Source organism: Thamnophis sirtalis, unplaced genomic scaffold, assembly GCF_051295495.1.
Source record: "Thamnophis sirtalis isolate CommonGarterSnake01/CBP01778 unplaced genomic scaffold, rThaSir2_p1.2 scaffold_1, whole genome shotgun sequence".
NCBI lineage: Eukaryota > Metazoa > Chordata > Lepidosauria > Squamata > Natricidae > Thamnophis > Thamnophis sirtalis.
This window is the reverse complement of record NW_028261381.1, coordinates 65,728,599-65,746,039: the sequence shown is the minus strand read 5'-3', so window position 1 is coordinate 65,746,039 and position 17,441 is coordinate 65,728,599. Positions and strand designations below refer to the sequence as shown.

The 17,441-nt window shown below is 40.9% G+C and overlaps 1 protein-coding gene across 1 annotated transcript in view; it reads right to left on the bottom strand.

Annotated features, from left to right (window-relative positions):
* ZDHHC5 (zDHHC palmitoyltransferase 5) overlaps window positions 1-17,441 on the bottom strand; it is a 70,694-nt gene that overhangs the window by 12,307 nt on the left and 40,946 nt on the right. The window contains exons 3-7 of the mRNA XM_014056938.2: window positions 7,808-7,929; window positions 5,037-5,194; window positions 3,441-3,613; window positions 3,162-3,264; window positions 2,999-3,090 (exon numbers count right to left, since the gene is read on the bottom strand). Coding sequence (XP_013912413.2) covers window positions 2,999-3,090; window positions 3,162-3,264; window positions 3,441-3,613; window positions 5,037-5,194; window positions 7,808-7,929 — 648 coding nt within the window. The remainder of the gene's footprint in view (window positions 1-2,998; window positions 3,091-3,161; window positions 3,265-3,440; window positions 3,614-5,036; window positions 5,195-7,807; window positions 7,930-17,441) is intronic.

Below are 17,441 nucleotides of genomic sequence, written 5' to 3'. Positions count from 1 at the left end.
CCCTTTGACTTTGCTTGTCAAAAGGTCACAAAAGGTGATCACATGACACTGCGACTGTCATAAATATATGCCAGTTGCCAAGCATACGAATTTTCATTACCTGACCATGGGGATGCTGCAACAGTCATAAGCGTGCAAAATAGTCATAAGTCACTTTTTTCAGTGCTGTTGTAACTTCAAATGGTCACTAAAGTGATTGTTGTGTTGTAAGTCAAGGATTACCTGTAGTGCAATGACTTCAAAGCCATTTTCAACTCCTGGATGACCAGTGAGGTTCCAGAAAAGAGCAAAGGTTATCCTCAATTTCAAAAAAGAGGAAGGGGGCAGACTCACAAAATGACAAACTTGCCAATTTTAGCTCTGCTGGTTGCCAGATGGGGGTATTCCAGGCTGGAGGTGGCTGCTAGAGTGATGGCAGACTCCATCCCCCTGTTCTCTTGCTCTCTACCATCCCCTTTTTTTGTTGCTTACCATATTGAGGTATTATTCTCATTTTGTTCCTTTGTCACTGTTTACCCATTGTTCTATTATTTTACTTCTCTTCTGTTTATTATTATAAGCTACCTAGAGTAGCCTCATGGCAGGGGAAGCGGCAAATAAATTAAGAAACAAATACAATTTGTCATCAATACTAGGCACATTTCTCAAGCAGATGATCAAATAGCATGTTATGGGGGGAGGTTAATAATTAACCCAAGCTGGCTTTGTTACAACAGATCATTCTGTACCAATCTCATATCCTTCCTTGACAGAGTTACCACCTTTGCAGTTCAGGGAAATGCTATCAACATAGAATGGAAGCCAATCGAAAACCAATGCAGTGCTCAAACCTAAGATGCATTGTGGATCTTTGCTTTGGATGAATCAACCAAGGCTGAATCAATTGAAGCTTTCAAGTGGCAACTTTAAAAGCAACCCATGTTGTAATCTCGGTGAGAAATGGCAATGTCATGAATCACTGTAGTAAGATCCTCTTGCTCCAGTTAATGCTGCAACTGTTGTACCAGCTAAAGCTAGCCAAATGCTCTCCTGGCTTTCACCCACTCTTCAGGCAGAAATCACAGATCTGCTCCTTCAGGAGTACTTCTTTCAACTATCAGTGATACTTCTGGTATTGTCTGAGCATCCCAATGGATAAACAGTAACTTTCTTTTGCTAAAATTCAAGATTAGTTTGTTCTCTCCCATCCATATTGTGAAGGATGTGGAAAACAAAACCCTATGAAGAATATTAAAGGAGCTACAACAGGGGTGGGGTGCTGGGGGTTCACGGGGGTTCGGGAGAACGTCTAGCTAAGAGTCTGTGCAGTTTGGAGAATCTCCAAATCCCACTCCTGGCTGGCCCTGCCCACCCCTCCCCTCCCCTCCCAGGAGTCCCCACATGACCCATTTTGGATGCAGGTAAGTCCAGGGTGCACGCAGAGGCTTGGGGAGGGGGGAAAACGGACTACTAGATGTTCAGGAAGGCCAGAAATGGGTCCATTTCTTGGCCTCCAAAGGGCCTCTGAAGCCTGGGGAGGCCATTTTTGCCCTCCCAGAGGCTCGAGGAAAGCCTCCAGGAGAGCCCGGGGAGGACAAAAAGCCCCCCCCCTTGTGGTGCAGGAGTCTGACTAGGCCACACCTACCCAACCGGGCAGAGAACCCCTTGCTAAAATACCTGAAGAGTTGTCATACAGAAGAAAGCCAGATTTCTTCTGTTGTCACGAGCTGGATAATACAGGTAGCCCTTGGTTAACAACCACCTGTTCAGCAATGGTTTGAAGTTACAACAGCACTGAAGAGTGGTGGTTACAATCAGCCCTTGAAGTTCCAGTGGTTCCCAGCATTTAGCACTTAGGTGCTTACAGCATCTTGTGGTAATGTGGTTGCAAATGGCAACTTTCCCTGCCAGTTTCCCACAAGCAAAGTTAATGGGGAAGTGGGCAGACAAGGTTGAAAGTTGATTGGGTAACTCCCCCACCCATGTACCTTCCCCCAGCCCTTCTGCAGTTATGCCTTCCAACCACCCACACACACTCACCAAGCTTTACTGTGCTTGTGCCACACCTCCTTGTCGTCTTGTGCATCCTTGCATGCTCTTCCCAAGCCTTGCTGAGATTGTGCCTTTCTGGCCACTTGCACAACTCTGTGTGCTCCCTCTCTCCCTGGCAGCAGCCACTTACCTGCCTGCCGGCTTGTTTACAAGATATCTGAGACTTACAACTTTCTGCCAGCTTCTCCACTAATTTTGGTTGCTGGAAGCCTGCAAGAAGTTGTGATGAGGCTATAGCTTAAGAAACCACAATTCTTGCTTAATTATGGTAACAAGAGACTGAAGAAATTGCTGTCACTGAAACCTTAGTAACATGCGGTTGCACTTTATGACCACATCGCTTAGTGACAGAAATTCCAATCTCAATTGCCATTGTAACTCATGGACTACCTGTATGTTTAAATTGCAAGGAAGGAAGTTCAACCTAGACAACATGAGGAAACTTTCTGCCCATACAAGATATCAGCCAACACATTGCCACATAGAATGGTGAGTCCTTCTTCAGAAGTCTTCAGATAAAGACTAGGTGGTCATATGTCAGAGATACTCTAAAACCTCCTGTACCAAGCAAGGAAATTACTTTGATGAATCCTACAGTTTCCCATTCTAAGAGTCTATGATTAAGAACTAAAATGATTGTTAGCAATTGCTTTCTGCAACCCAGCACCTCCTTGCTGAATCATTCATACAATTAACCGTGTCTATGGAGATTCTCAGTCATCCAGATCATGGTTGCCCCAAAGGTGCTTTTTCAAGAGGCAACCAGACCAATTTTGTTGTATTTAACTACAATGACAATAAAGATTATACTTATACTTTCTGGTCCAGAAAGTCCAGTTGCCTCTTGAGAAAGCACCTTTGGGACAGTTAGCCGTAAGAAACTTCCTCTCAATTTTCACGGTAACAATGAAGACAGTAATTCTCATTTCTCCTCTTCACCATTGTATTTTGGTGGAACAGAATTTACCTGGGAGCTGGAGAGCTGCAGAGGACACGACTGACATTCTTACAGCAGCCATTGGTAAATGGGTTTACCCCACCTCGGAACTTGCCTGTAACCTGCAAAGACGAAAAACTGGTTAGGCAAAATTCAGTGAAATGAACAACAAAACAAAATAGGAGATACGTACTTGTTCATTGGTTGTGCGACCTCTGGCTACTAGTACCACATGGAATCCTGTAAGGCCAGCTACAGGAATAAAGAACAAACCAGCCACACACATCACGGCCATACTGCAGCAAAGTCAAGGAACAATACTGAAGGATCACAATTCATTTCTTATGTGGAGATTCCTTTCCCACCTGATAGATGACACTGTCTTAAGCAGATCTAGAAATTCCTTGCAGGGTTCATTTTTACCAAGGAGCTCCTTCTTTTTTTCTTTTTTTTGGAAAAAATTAAAGGATACGTAACAGCCATGCGGATTCCAGAGAGCTCTTCCACTTGATATAGAACATACAGTAAACCGAAACCAAAAACACCCATGATGTGCGCTGTAAGTGAGAGCAGGAACAGGAAGAAGTAGCGGTAATTGCGTCTTCCTATGCAGTTGTTCACCCATGGACAGTGATGGTCAAATTCCTTCCATTAAAAAAAAAAAATGTTAGGAGAATAATCTCTCTAAAAAAGCCAGTTCACAGTTTTACATTATTCATAAAACCATTCTAAACTACAGCACATCTGACTACAATTCAAGTATTTATTTCCATTCATGATAGAATGTAAAACATAACTCCTGTAAGAATGGTATAACCACAATGAATTCGTAGATCTTGATCTGATTGACCTTATGCCCTTCCTCTCTTTTCATGTATTCTCTGTGTTTGTGTGTGTATGTGTGTATAGACAGACAGATGAGTTTTGACATAAAGAATGTCAGGATATGCATTCTTTTATAACCACTCTCTATATGGTTTGTAACATCTCGCCAATTTCCCAGGCCTCACAAGCAGAAATAACAAAGTTACTGAACATGTTCCCAAACATTACTGTTGAATTGCTCAGCAGAGAAAATCCGATTCAATTAGTTTGCTTCATCTAACTTTTTCTTCCTTAACTCCAGAGTGGAATTCTGAAACATAAAAATGTTCTGCCTACACTGACTAGGATGAAACAACTGGGGAAGAGTAGCCACACTTTTTGTCAAAGCCTCTTGGAATGCTTCCCTCCTTGGCAGATGAATAACTTCCTTCAGACACTGTTTTAAGAACTGTATTCCCCTTCCCACCCCCATATTAGCCAGTGAAAATATTAATGTCTCCCTAGGTTTACATCTGAGGCAACCTATTTTCCATCTCTGTTTCTCCAATATGCCTTGGCAAGTCCCTCCCCATCATTTTGGCAAATGGATTTTTGCAACTCCTTCCAAGATGCTTTTAATCTTCAGAGCTACCCTGCTATGCACTTTTAAAACAATCCTTTTTTGGCCCTGCCAGTCTAAACTGTACTCTGAACGTCCACAAATTCTCAATGCTATCATTCCTATCTTTAGAGTAGCCCCAGTATTTACAAGGAGCATCTTGTGGCATCCGAGAACTTTGGTGTTGAGCTTGGATAATTAATATGTGGTGGCCTATATGAATTGGGATTGCCTGAAGACAAGAAAAATAACCCTATATTCAATGACTGGTTATATGTATCCTGTGACTAAGGTGTAATCTGAAAACAGGTGAAACTCCAATTCTACTGAAGCTAAGCATGTCTGGGGCTGTTCAAACGCTGGGTGAGAGGAATCGGAAAAGCTTATTTCAAGATAAAAGGTGACATAAAAGGAAAAAAGGAACAGCAAATTTAACACCACCATCCCTTCTGAAAGTCCTGTGAGTTCCCATATTCCCTTCTCCTTCCTTTTTTCTTTCTCAAGATTACATTATAAAACCTGATGTTCAATACTCAAGCTCTGGAATTAATCAAAAGGAGCCCAGGTTATGCCAAACAACATCCCATGTAGAAAAAGCATTTCCAATCTCTTTAGTCGGGCTCTTTTTTCATTTTATTTTCTTACCTCTACACAATTGTCACAGACACTACAATGGGAGCAGCGTGGGGGGCGGTAGAATCTGCATGTTGCACACCATTTCATGCGCACTTGAATACCCTTTATTTCCACAGTTTTGTATAAGGGAGCTCGGAAATCATCCTCCTTGTCCTCATCTTCTTCAGCTAAAGCAGAAGAAAGCCATAGAAGAGGGAAAAAAACCAAAAACCAGAATCAATATATTTCCAACTTCCAGATTTGTAATGATAAATAAGTTATATTGATGGCAAGACAGATTTTTTTCAGAATGCTGAAACCAAAATTTATTACCGGTAGTCTTCTATTTATAACTGTTTAGTGACCATTCGAAGTTACAACAGCATTGAAAAAAATTACTTGTCAGGTTCCGGTTTGGCAAACAAGGAATAAACAAACCAACACATAGTTCAAAGTGTAGATTGTTCTCGACACACCGGCACGTTCTAACCATCACCCAGTAAAACACCAGAGTGAATTGAATTCAGAGCCACTGCTGAGTGCTCCCCTCCACCTTTGAAGTGTTACTGGGGCTCCCCACCACCACCCTGGCACGCCCCCAAAAATGCCTGCAAGACTGAATGGAATGTAGGCTTCAGTGACGTGTGGTCAGCTTTAGGGCTGGTGAGGCACTTTTTAGACTTGTGGACTTCAACTCCCAGAATTCCACAGCCAGGCATGCTCAGTTCCAATTTAAAGCGACAGCATTTTTCCCCTTGCAAAATAAGTTTTCCCATTTTTTTCCTTCTCCCTCCCCCTCCTTCCTCCCTCTCTCCCTCCCTCCCCCCTCTCTCAAACAGACACACACACACAGAGAAATTGGATCCCTCACTCACTCTCAAACAAACACAAACACAGAAGTTGGATTGGATATATTTTCCAAAGGCTTGAAAGCAGCTCCTCTGCCATACCTCCCCCCCTTCCCCTGCTGCCTTCCAATCAAACTTTTTGAATTCCTCCCCCCTCCCCACACACAGACCTTTTCCAGCTGTTTCAGAGACTATTTCAACTCTGCTTCTGCCTGCCCTGCCCTCCCCTCATGAAAGGCCAGAACTCTGAGTCAGACTGAGATAGTTGCTCCCAGAGAACTCTAAAAAGCCTCTAAAAATGCCCTCTACAGGAGGCGAGAGAACCACATGCCTCCTTTGCATATGAAATTTTTTGCTTGTTAACCCTTGCTTAACTCTTAAAAGGCAAAAAATTGCTTATGCACAGGAGGCCCCTATTTCTCTGGCCTCCTCCTATGGTTAACACAAAGCACTGTTCCAAGTCACTGTGAATCTGGTAGCAACTACCTTGGCTTTAATTATTTTTAAAAAATTCTTTCCTTTTCCTCATGACTGGTGAGGCCACGCCTCCCCCGCCTCTAATGACTGCACGTCCCTGGTAGGCTTGTCCCATGTGCAAACTCTGAGAGCAGCCCAATGCACATGCTCCGATCGGGCGTCTGGCCCGGCAGTAGATAGTAGTAACCCGCTCTGCTTGTGTGCAACGCTGGGGGGGATCGATCGACGAGCGCTCCTGCGCAGGACATGGGAGATTGCTAGGCAGCGGCCCTGCTCTGAATGATGTGGGCAAATGTTTGGTGGTGGGCCCTGGACTGGTGTGCAGGTACCCAATTACCTGTCATCGTTGTTGTCCCCGCCCCCCGAGTGAATGGCAGGCTGACATGATTTATAGTTGGTTCTTATACTTATGAAGATTGCAACATCTCTATGGTCATGTGATCAAAATTTGGGTGCTTAGTAACTGGCATGTATTTATGACTGCACTGTCCCAGGGTCATGTGACCAAAATCTGCAACCTTCCCAGCCAGCTTCTAATAAGTGAAGTCAATGGTGGAAGCCAGATTTGTTTAAGGTCTGCGTGATTCACTAAACAACTGTGGCAAAAAGGTTGTAAAATGGAAAGTAACTCGCTAAACAACTGCCTTCCTTAGCAATGGAAATGTTGGGCTCCCTTGTGGTCGTACATCGAAGACTAATTTTATAAGCTGTTGACTGAAGCAGACAAGGCAACAGGGATTATATAATGTAAGCAATATACCAATAATCATAATCAAGACTGTAAGTCAGACTCCCTGGCAAAAGAAACCAGGCAATAAAGGAAAAGAGCAATGCTATGTGTTCACTGCTAAAACTGAGAAATTCCAACTTAGGCAAATATGGTCATGGAGTCTAATAATGCTGACCAAATATTTAAAATTCTCAATATTCACTCTTGGGCTTATACTAGAAAGGCAAATATTTGCATTTTTACAGGTAGTAATTGTGTCACAGGTAACCCAATTTCCATTACTAAGCAAGGCAGTTATTAGGTGAACTGCACCCAATTTTATGACCCTTTTGCCATATTTGTTAAGTGAATGATGGCAGTTGTAAATTGTGTGGTCATTAAGCAAATCCAGCTTCCCCCACTAACTTTGCTTGTCAGCTGTGAAAGTCACAAACTGTGATCATGTGACCTGGGGACACTGCTACCATCACAAATACATGGCAGTTGCCAAGCACCCATATTTTGATCATGAGACTGTGGGGAACGTCACAACAATCGTAAGTCTGAGAAACGATTGTAAATCACTTTTTTTTAGTGTCGTTATAACTTCTAACAAGTTGTAAATTGAAGACTACCTGTATTGTGATAAAAAAAATAGTATACAGATGTAAAATAGAAAATGCCTCACAGCTGAAAAATTGAAATAACCATAACCATAATCCCCATTTTTAAATTTATGATTTGCTAGAAACCGGAACAATGCTTACCTCTAGGGAATATGCCAGGATCCATGAAAGTGGCCATACTGAAGTTGGCCAGCACAAAAAGGAAGACCACAGCATTGTAAATGGGTATGATTGGGGAGATGTAAATGCTGAGTCCTGGACACCTGTACAAGAAAAAGCAATCCAAAACAAAAAGAATCACTCTCTCAACTTTATTAACTGCATTTGACATCCAAACCTTTTCCTTAATAACTATATACTTGCACTTTGTCATTTCAAATTTGTTCAGAAGCTCATGGAACCAATTAGCAGTGAGAAAGTATTGTTCTACTCAATTAAAAAAATTACCTAAATATGTAACATCTAATCTGAAACAGAAGATGAATTACTTGAATTCAACCTCATTGGACAATTGGTAGATAACCTATCTCATAAGTGAACCTTCAAATTTATAGTAGACCTACAGTACATAGAGTAGACAATTTCAAGGTGATACTTCTTCAACATGCATTACTGGAGTGTATATTACATCTACTATGTAGAATAATCTCTTCTCTCATAAGAGAAGCTGTGTAGGAACACTATTTAGATTAACACAAACATACTGCAGCAACCCTGAACATCAGGAAAAGGAAATAGAACGTTTATACAACATCTTGCAACAAAATGGATCCCATGTAAATTTATTAAAAAGCGCCTAACCATTCAACCCTCTACAGCACAACCAACATAAGCTGTGAAAAAGATAGCACTGCTATACATCAAAAACATATGAGAAACAATCAACAAACTATTGCAACCACATGGCTTCATAGTAACACGCCAACCAAATAAAGCCCTCCAAAATATTTTAAGTAAATCAAAAGACCCTGTAGCCAGAAGAACATGAATAATCTACAATCTAAGGATTGTAATACAGCCACTATGTAGGACAGACGGGCAGAAGACTAGCAGACTGCATCCATGACACCAGTTAGTAGTCAGAAGACATGATGAAAACTCCTTAATTGCATAACACATGAACAGTCTTAACCACAGTTTCAACTGGAAAACGATGATAATCCTAGACCAAGCTACCCCCCCCACCGCCCCAAAAAAGCTAGAGAATTCCTGGAAGCCTGGTACTGAGACAAATCAGCCATCAGCAGGCACATAGAGATAAGCAATATTTACATATCAATCAAAAATGACAATCAAAAAGCTACAAAGGAAACAAAAGATCAAAAATACTTCACCAGCAACGGAACACTCAGATAGGCAGGGATTAATACCAAAATTAATAGCAGACCAACAGTCAAGAGGTAACCAATTCCCCAATCAAGGGACTACCAACCCAGACAAACAATCAAACAGTAAACAAGACCCACTTTTAGCATTGAAGATGTTGCTTGCTTGGCTAACAAAATTTCTGCAAAAAACAACAATTAAACACAGAGAGCACCAAGGATTCCTCAGTTCAATCCTGAGCTATAAATGTTCTCTTCTTAGTATTAAAAACCCCTTATCTGTATCTTTACATAATATTTCATAATACTATAAAGTAACAATTTCCCACATACAGATTCAGATTCCTTAGTCATGAGAAGATCTCATGCAAAAATGCATTACCTACTGAGATAGTTCTTTATATCCAGATTTCTAAACTTAGTATTCATTCAGGGATGAGCATAACAGAATGAAATGATTCTCTATTCCAACTGACAAAAAAGCTCCTCGATAATGCTGATGTTACATTCAGCTCAAAAGAGGAAATATCCATTTGCATTTTTTTTATTAAATGCAATTACATGCCATCATTGACAATAAATTTCTACAGAAGAATGTGCACCTTGGATGAGATGGATTGGGCTGCAAAAAATAATAAAGGTATTATACCCTACTATCCCCATTCCTGGGAAGAGCCATTCTGATAATAGTGCCACCAGTCATTTTTTTTCTGGAGAAATCCCTTTGTCTTGGTTTACTCAGGAGGAGGAAAATAGCAACCTATTTATATCAGGAAGGGGGTATTTTAAACACTTCCCACAAAATAATTGTCTTAATTAGGTATAAAATTAGAACAAGGTTTATTGTAAAAACTGCAAAAGAAAGGAAAAAATGATTTCCAGAAAGATTGATTTCTGCCGTTATCTCTTCACTCATCCCTTACCTGGTTCTATAATTCCCTATTTTTCTTCATGGATTTCTGGGTATTGGGGTTTCCTTTCTTACCTAGCTTTTTCAATATTCTCCTTTTAAATAAAAACCCATCTGATGGGCTCTTCCATAACTGATTAACTCAGGTCCCTATTTGGATTGATTAGTCAGCTCATTTTTCTTTGTGTACTTTTTCCTGCAAGTCTAGAACACAATAAATGTTGAACCAATCAATCTGACCTTCACGAAAACAGAGTTCCATCTCAGGAGTGCTTCTAAGAGACCACATCTTATATACCTGTGGTGGCGAACCTATGGCACGCATGCCACAGGTGGCATTCAGCACCCTCTCTGTGGGCACATGAGCCATCGCCCTAGTTCAGCTCCATCACGCATGCATGCACGCCTCCCGCCGGCCAGCTGTTGTTGGGTTGCTGGTGCACATGCATGGGGTGCGTACACACATGCAGGGGGGGGGCGTCTGCACATGCAGAGGGTGGGGCTCATGCAGGAGGGGCCACGCGCACATTGATTTTTGGGGATTTGTGCACGCACATTTTGGCACTTGCTCCGGAAAGGGTTTGCTATCACTGTTATATACATACCCACTAGGCTAACTTCACAGTGATGAAGACTACAGATCATTTCAAAAGGGGGTGTTATTCCAATTACACAGCATCAGAAATTGCAGTGAATGAGATAAATCCCATTCAAAGAAGTTCAGACACTGTCAGTTGAGCAAAAATTAGCTGATGTATAGATCCAGATAATGGCCAGAGACAATTGAAGCCTTAGAAAAATCAGAGGCTGAGAACCAACAAATGAGGTTTAACTTGAGCCGAAGACAGCCTCCATTTTCTTTCTGTCTCCTTTTCATCTATCTCTCAGAAGAAGTGGAAGTATCTTTTCAAAAAGGTTGAATTGAAAAGCATTTTTAAAAAAGAAAAAGAAATACCAGTCCGTTGTGATGTGAGTTACAAATCAGGGAATTATACTGCATGCTGGGGGAATAATGAAAGCTAGAAGTAGATCAGATTATTCTATTGTTTGATAATGGTTTTCATTGCAGAACAGTGTCCCTGTGTGATTCTGACTGAAGAAACAAAAGCGAAAATCAATCTTTAAAAAAGTCATTCTTCATTTTTTTATTTTTTTTATTTGTCTCTTTTCAATTTCTTCTTTAATCTGTATTATGTTAATGTACCATAACATATTCTTGAATTCTTAATGGATAGATAAAATTAACTTTAGCACACATTTTTCCTTCCCCAGTCAAGCTAGACAGTAGGGGAGCATTGCGGTGGTGGTGAAGCATCCGCATTTTTATTACAAGGCCCTGAAACATCTTTAACGTCAAGGACTGTTTGAAACTACTATTTGTTCAGCACCATTGTAAATTCAAATGGTTACAGAATGAGTGGTTGTTAAGGGACTACATTCTTCCTCAACTTACTCAATTCTGTGACACTGTGATCACTATTAATTTTTTAATGTAAAGAATAACACTTGGGTACCTAGTCAAAATACTTCATCTATAAGGCTGGATATCTTGAACTTTCTAAAAGCAATTGCAATTTGCTTTGTCAAGGAAGAGGACTTAGCAAGAAAGGAAAACAAGACAAGCTAGTCTGACTAGAGATGGATAGCAACAAGAGTGTTGCACTAAATATAATGCTAATGACTGGAAGAGAAGCATAGCAAAAGCTCACTTAGAATCAAGCTAGATAATCCTTAAATGTTTACTAATGTACTGAAGATATTAATGGAACAGAGATAAAACTATATTAGAGCTAACTCATTTTAATTTTTAATGGAACAGAAAAAAAACTCATGCTTTAATGAAATACGGGAATAGCCTCAGGATCCAAGCTACCTCAATGTAGATATAATGAATGAAATTTTATCATAGACAATGACTTCAGATTTATCGTTAATAATTAAGTTCAACATTGCTTCCCTCATAACTGAATATAAAGAACACCTGCCTGCTTTTGAAGCTGATACAAATGATTCAACACAGGATGGTTGCACATAACTACTACCTTCTATAGTGAAAGGATGAAAAGGGTATAATTTTTCAAGCCTTCTAGAGCATAATAAATTTGGTTTAACAATTAAAAAAAATACAAAATAAGGATCTGCAGGTTATTATTCTAATTTAACTGGTTCAAAGTAAGAGTATGTTAATGAGTACAATATATCAAGCAAGGATGAACAAATAACAACAAAGACTCAAATGTATTTAATGTTAATCATCTGGCATCATAACAGAGACTAGACCTCTTTGGGCTCACAGCTTCATCACAGAAATGGACAAGACCTAAGATAAACTTTAAATGATTAGCCTAGAAAACGACAGGAATTATACCTCAAAATAGTTCTGCAGCTAATTCTATGCACCAGTCTTGTTCTCAAGCCCATATAATAAAATTGTCATTACTTTACATCTTTGTATCAGATGAAATAAAGCTGAGATAATAGGCCAAGAGAAGTACCATTTTTTAAAATGCTGCCTTGGTATAAGACAGCAAACAATATTATTAAATACAACCTGATCAATCCTAGCAAAGTGTCAAAGAGATTTTCAAGCAACTTGGTAATTCAATAGCTATTTTATTACCCTTCCTATAAACTAGTGAACGCCTACAGAGGTTTGGCTTCAGTGGTGGGGCCTGTAGGTGCTTCTTCTCGTTGTAGTGCTGGTCCTTTTGAATTAATTCTCAGTGGGAATCAGGTTCATTCCCATTTTAACTGTCTAGAATTAGCTTAAAACAGATCTCTTCTCGAGGATGTTTGGATTATGATGTTGTCTTAGCTGAAATTTACAGATTATTGACTGCTGGGGGTTCTTTGTGCTTTATTCATTTATGTCTTTTTATTTTAAACTCAGGGTGGATGTTTCATTTGTAATTGCACAATACCTGTGAACCAGTGAGAGCCCTTTAGGATTATCTCGAGTTACAAAGTAATAGTAAAAATGTTATGGTGGAACAACTGGAGAGAAAGGATCAAGCTGCCCTGGATCATGGGAGAAATGTCACTAATATTCTCATATGTTGGATAATTATCAAGAGATAGTAGACACATTTGATAATTAGTAAGAGATGGTAAATATGTCTTTAGAGACACCAATCTAATATAATAATTACAAGAATGGTGTATGATCTTACAGTAGGGTCTCCCAAAGGTCGATAGGATTATTCAAAGGTTAATAAATGTCTGAGGGTCAAATGGGGGGGGGCAGTAAATATCTGGGGATCAATAGGTGGTCAATAAATGACAGAAGTTTGATTGGGGTTAATTAATCTATTGGGTTTTCTGTAGAACTCCACGCTAGTCGCTCATCCTGAAGGTGAGATGACTAATGGCAATATAGTGTTTCTCAGGGTTAGATGGCCAGCTGCCAGTGACAACGGCTTTGAGTTGTCATTATTATCATAGTACTATTAAAGTAGCATTTATTATTTTCATATAATTGTTTGGGAGTTGATGAACAATCTGAAACTTCATGAAGGGATGGTTAGCTTACAATTTTGAGAACCCCTATGTTCCAGTGACCAACAGAGTTTAGATGGGAGTACAACTATGGGATGAAATATTATACCAGATTGGAAAGAAATATTTCTCTGGACCCAGAATTTCTTATGTTATTTATGGATGAGAGGCCTTGAATGAAATTGATTATTTCAATGCAATTTTTAATTTTGTTTGGAGATAGATAACTTTCAGTTGCTTGTCTATACAGGAATTGGAGAGTTATCCTAATCGACGCAAGAGTAAGATAGTCATCTATATTTCTCAATGATTCTATAGTTTTTCCAGGAGCTTCATTATGCTAATGACATAAGATTTAGTATAAATTCAACTTCCAAAGATCAGCTTTTTCTTTTTAATATTTAAATCAACTGTTTGAGGAAATCTCTTAGACCTTTTAAGTGTGTGACTCCTGTGAAATAATTACCATTCATATGTTTCAACATATAAAGAGCTAGATGAAAGTCAGCAAATTAAAATTTAATCAAAACAAGAAACAAATGTCTCTTAATTAGGAGAGGCCCCTTTTTCTCCATCTGGGGATAAAGATTTATCTCACTTTAGATGAAACAACCTTTCCTTGAAACAAAATTGTGTGAAATCCTGGATTTCCAGATAGCTATGATCAGGAAAAATTTTATGCAGTACATATTGATACATGCTAGTTGCATATCTTCTAGGACAGTGATGGCGAACCTTTTTTTGGCTCCCATGCCAAAAGCAGGGGGACTGCAGGGGGGCCGTGAGCAGGGGTGCCATAGCCATAATATTATGCATGCAATCCCCCCCCCCCGCGTGCATGCATGTGTGACCGACACCCCTCCACTTTTGACGGTTTTTTCGCCCTCCCCAGGCTCCAGAGGCTTTCTAGGAGCCCAGGGAGGGCAAAAACACCCTCAGGAGCTTCCCTGTAGGTGTCAGCCCTCAGGCTGCCATCCAGGGGGAACCTGTCCATCACCATGCCCGCTCGGCCATGCTTACATGCCACTAACGCTGCTACGTTGAGGTTGCCTCTTGGATGTCGATTGAGCCTGTAGCTGCATGTGGCTCTTCTACTCGGGTGCAACTGCCTACTCTGATGTAACTTTTTTGCTCAAGGGCAAGGTGGCGCAGTGGTTAAATGCAGCACTGCAGGCTACTGCTAGATCAGCAGGTCAGCGGTTCAAATCTCACCGGCTCAGGGTTGACTCAGCCTTCCATCCTTCCGAGGTGGGTAAAATGAGGACCCAGATTGTTGGGGGCAATATGCTGACTCTCTGTAAACCGCTTAGAGAGGCCTGAAAGGCCTATGAAGCGGTATATAAGTCTACTGCTATTGCTCAGATACGGCTAACCAGGAAAGAGGCTATGATGACAATGAGTGGGGTTGTGGCTGAGGGTGTGGGTCATGGTGATTGGTGATGGTGGGTGGGTGTCATCTGGGTGGAGTTGTGGGTGAAGCTGGGTGGGGTAATGGTATAATATATATGGGGGTTGGTGTTAACTTGGTTAGAACTGACTTGGATTTGATTACCTTTGTATCATTGTCATTTAGTGCTGGTTATCACGTAGTTTATTAGATAGAGATAAAAGTTTTTCACCAAACTGAATCTCTGTTTGTATGCAACGTGAACGCTGGAACGTGATAGTAGGCTCCAGAGGGCGAAAAAGGATCTACGGACAACTCGGAAGTCACTTCTGGTTTGCTCATAGGGCTGGTTTTTGCCCTCTGGAGCCTTTAAGGGAAGCCTCCTGAAGGCTCCGGAGGGCAAAAAAGGAACTATGGGGAAACCGAAAGTTCGGGAATTGTGACTTTCAGTTTGCTCGTAGGCCGGTTTTTGCCCTCCGGAGCCTTCAGGGGCCTTCAGGAGGCCTTCCTTGAAGCCTCCTGAAGGAACCTGAAGGCTCCAGAGGGTGAAAAATGGCCCTACGGCCAAACAGGAAGTCCATTCCTGAACTTCTAGTTTGCCCGTAGGGAAGGGTTTTTTGCGCTCCGGAGGCTTGGAAGCCTCCTGAGTGTGAAAAACGGCCTCAAAAGAAGGCCGAAGTCAGCTGGCCAGCGCATACATGCACAAATGTACGCATGCCATAGGTTCGCCATCATGGTTCTAGGAAGATCAGGCCTGGTCAATCAACATGTATCTTAGTTAGAAGCTGTACCACTTCTTTCAATGTGCTCTTTGGTGCTGTCTCATAAAAGACTCTAGAAATTTTAGAAATATCCAGATATGACAGTAAGAATCTCTGGAAGCACACAAGAACAATTCTCGTGTAGCTGTATTGCCCTCCACTTTATTTTCAGGTTCTTTTTGTCATCTTAAATATTCTCTTTTTCCATGACAGCATTTTCACACAGCACAATTTCCCTTTTATTTCCACACCAAATCCCACACAAACCAGTCTGAAGCTGACCTTCAATTGTTTCAATTCTGCTATTCTTGAAACTGTGAAACAGTTAGGGAACAACTAATGAGCCAGTTTTGTTTCTAACTGACCAATAAAATAGGTCTCAAATAGCATCTCTCCCTGATCTGGCAGCCACAGCTGCTAAGTAAGAAACATTGCTTATTCTCCATCATACATAAAAATACTAAATGGTTTATTGTGCTCTGCTTCAGTTTTTCAATTTGAGTTGTAAAGTATCTGTCTGACTATTTGTAAAAGGAAAAAAAGGGCAATTGTAATGAGGAAACCATTATGTGGTGAAGATAACATCTTCTGCTTTTAATAAAAGTCTGCTAGCAATACTGCTGAAAGAATACAGTAGAACCTCTGGTCACGAATACTTCTGACCACGATCAAATCGGGTTCCAACCAAAAAATTCATAATTTTTTTCCAAGACCAATTTCCCCCTTCCCTGCCATTTTTTTGGGTAAACTCCAAATTTCCAAAATTAGGTTCAGGTCATGACCAAAGTTATGGAACGAATTATGGTCATGACCAGAGGTACTACCAGAGGTACACGGCACCATTTTTGCAGCTTTTCACAATAGTTGTAAACATAGTTACAGTGGGGCAAAAAAGTATTTAGTCAGCCACCAATTGTGCAAGTTCTCCCACTTAAAAAAGATGAGAGAGGCCTGTAATTGACATCATAGATAGACCTTAATTATGAGAGACAAAATGAGAAAACAAATCCAGACAATCACATTGTCTGATTTGGAAAGAATTTTTTTGCAAATTATGGTGAAAAATAAGTATTTGGTCAATATCAAAAGTTCATCTCAATACTTTGTTATATATCCTTTGTTGGCAATGAAAGAGGTCAAACGTTTTCTGTAAGTCTTCACAAGGTTGGCACACATTGTTGCTGGTATGTTGGCCCATTCCTCCATGCAGATCTCCTCTAGAGCAGTGATGTTTTGGGGCTGTCGCTGGGCAACATAGACTTTTAATTCCCTCCAAAGATTTTCTACGGGGTTGAGATCTGGAGACTGGCTACGCCACTCCAGGACCTTGAAATGCTTCTTACAAAGCCACTCCTTTGTTACCTGGGCGGTGTGTTTGGGATCATTGTCTTGCTGAAAGACCCAGCCACGTTTCATCTTCAATGCCCTTGCTGATGGAAGGAGGTTTGCACTCAAAATCTCATGATACATGGCCCCATTCATTCTTTCCTGTACACGGATCAGTCGTCCTGGTCCCTTTGCAGAGAAACAGCCCCAAAGCATGATGTTGCCACCCCCGTGCTTCACAGTAGGTATGGTGTTCTTTGGATGCAACTCAGCATTCTCTCTCCTCCAAACACGACAAGTTGTGTTTCTACCAAACAGTTCTACTTTGGTTTCATCTGACCATATGACAGCCTCCCAATCCTCTTCTGGATCATCCAAATGCTCTCTAGCAAACTTCAGATGGGCCCGGCCATGTACTGGCTTAAACAGGGGGACACTTCTGGCACTGCAGGATCTGACGGCTTAGTGTATTACTGATAGTAGCCTTTGTTACGTTGGTCCCAGCTCTCGGCAGGTCATTCGCTAGGTCCCCCCGTGTAGTTCTGGGATTTTTGCTCACCGTTCTTGCGAT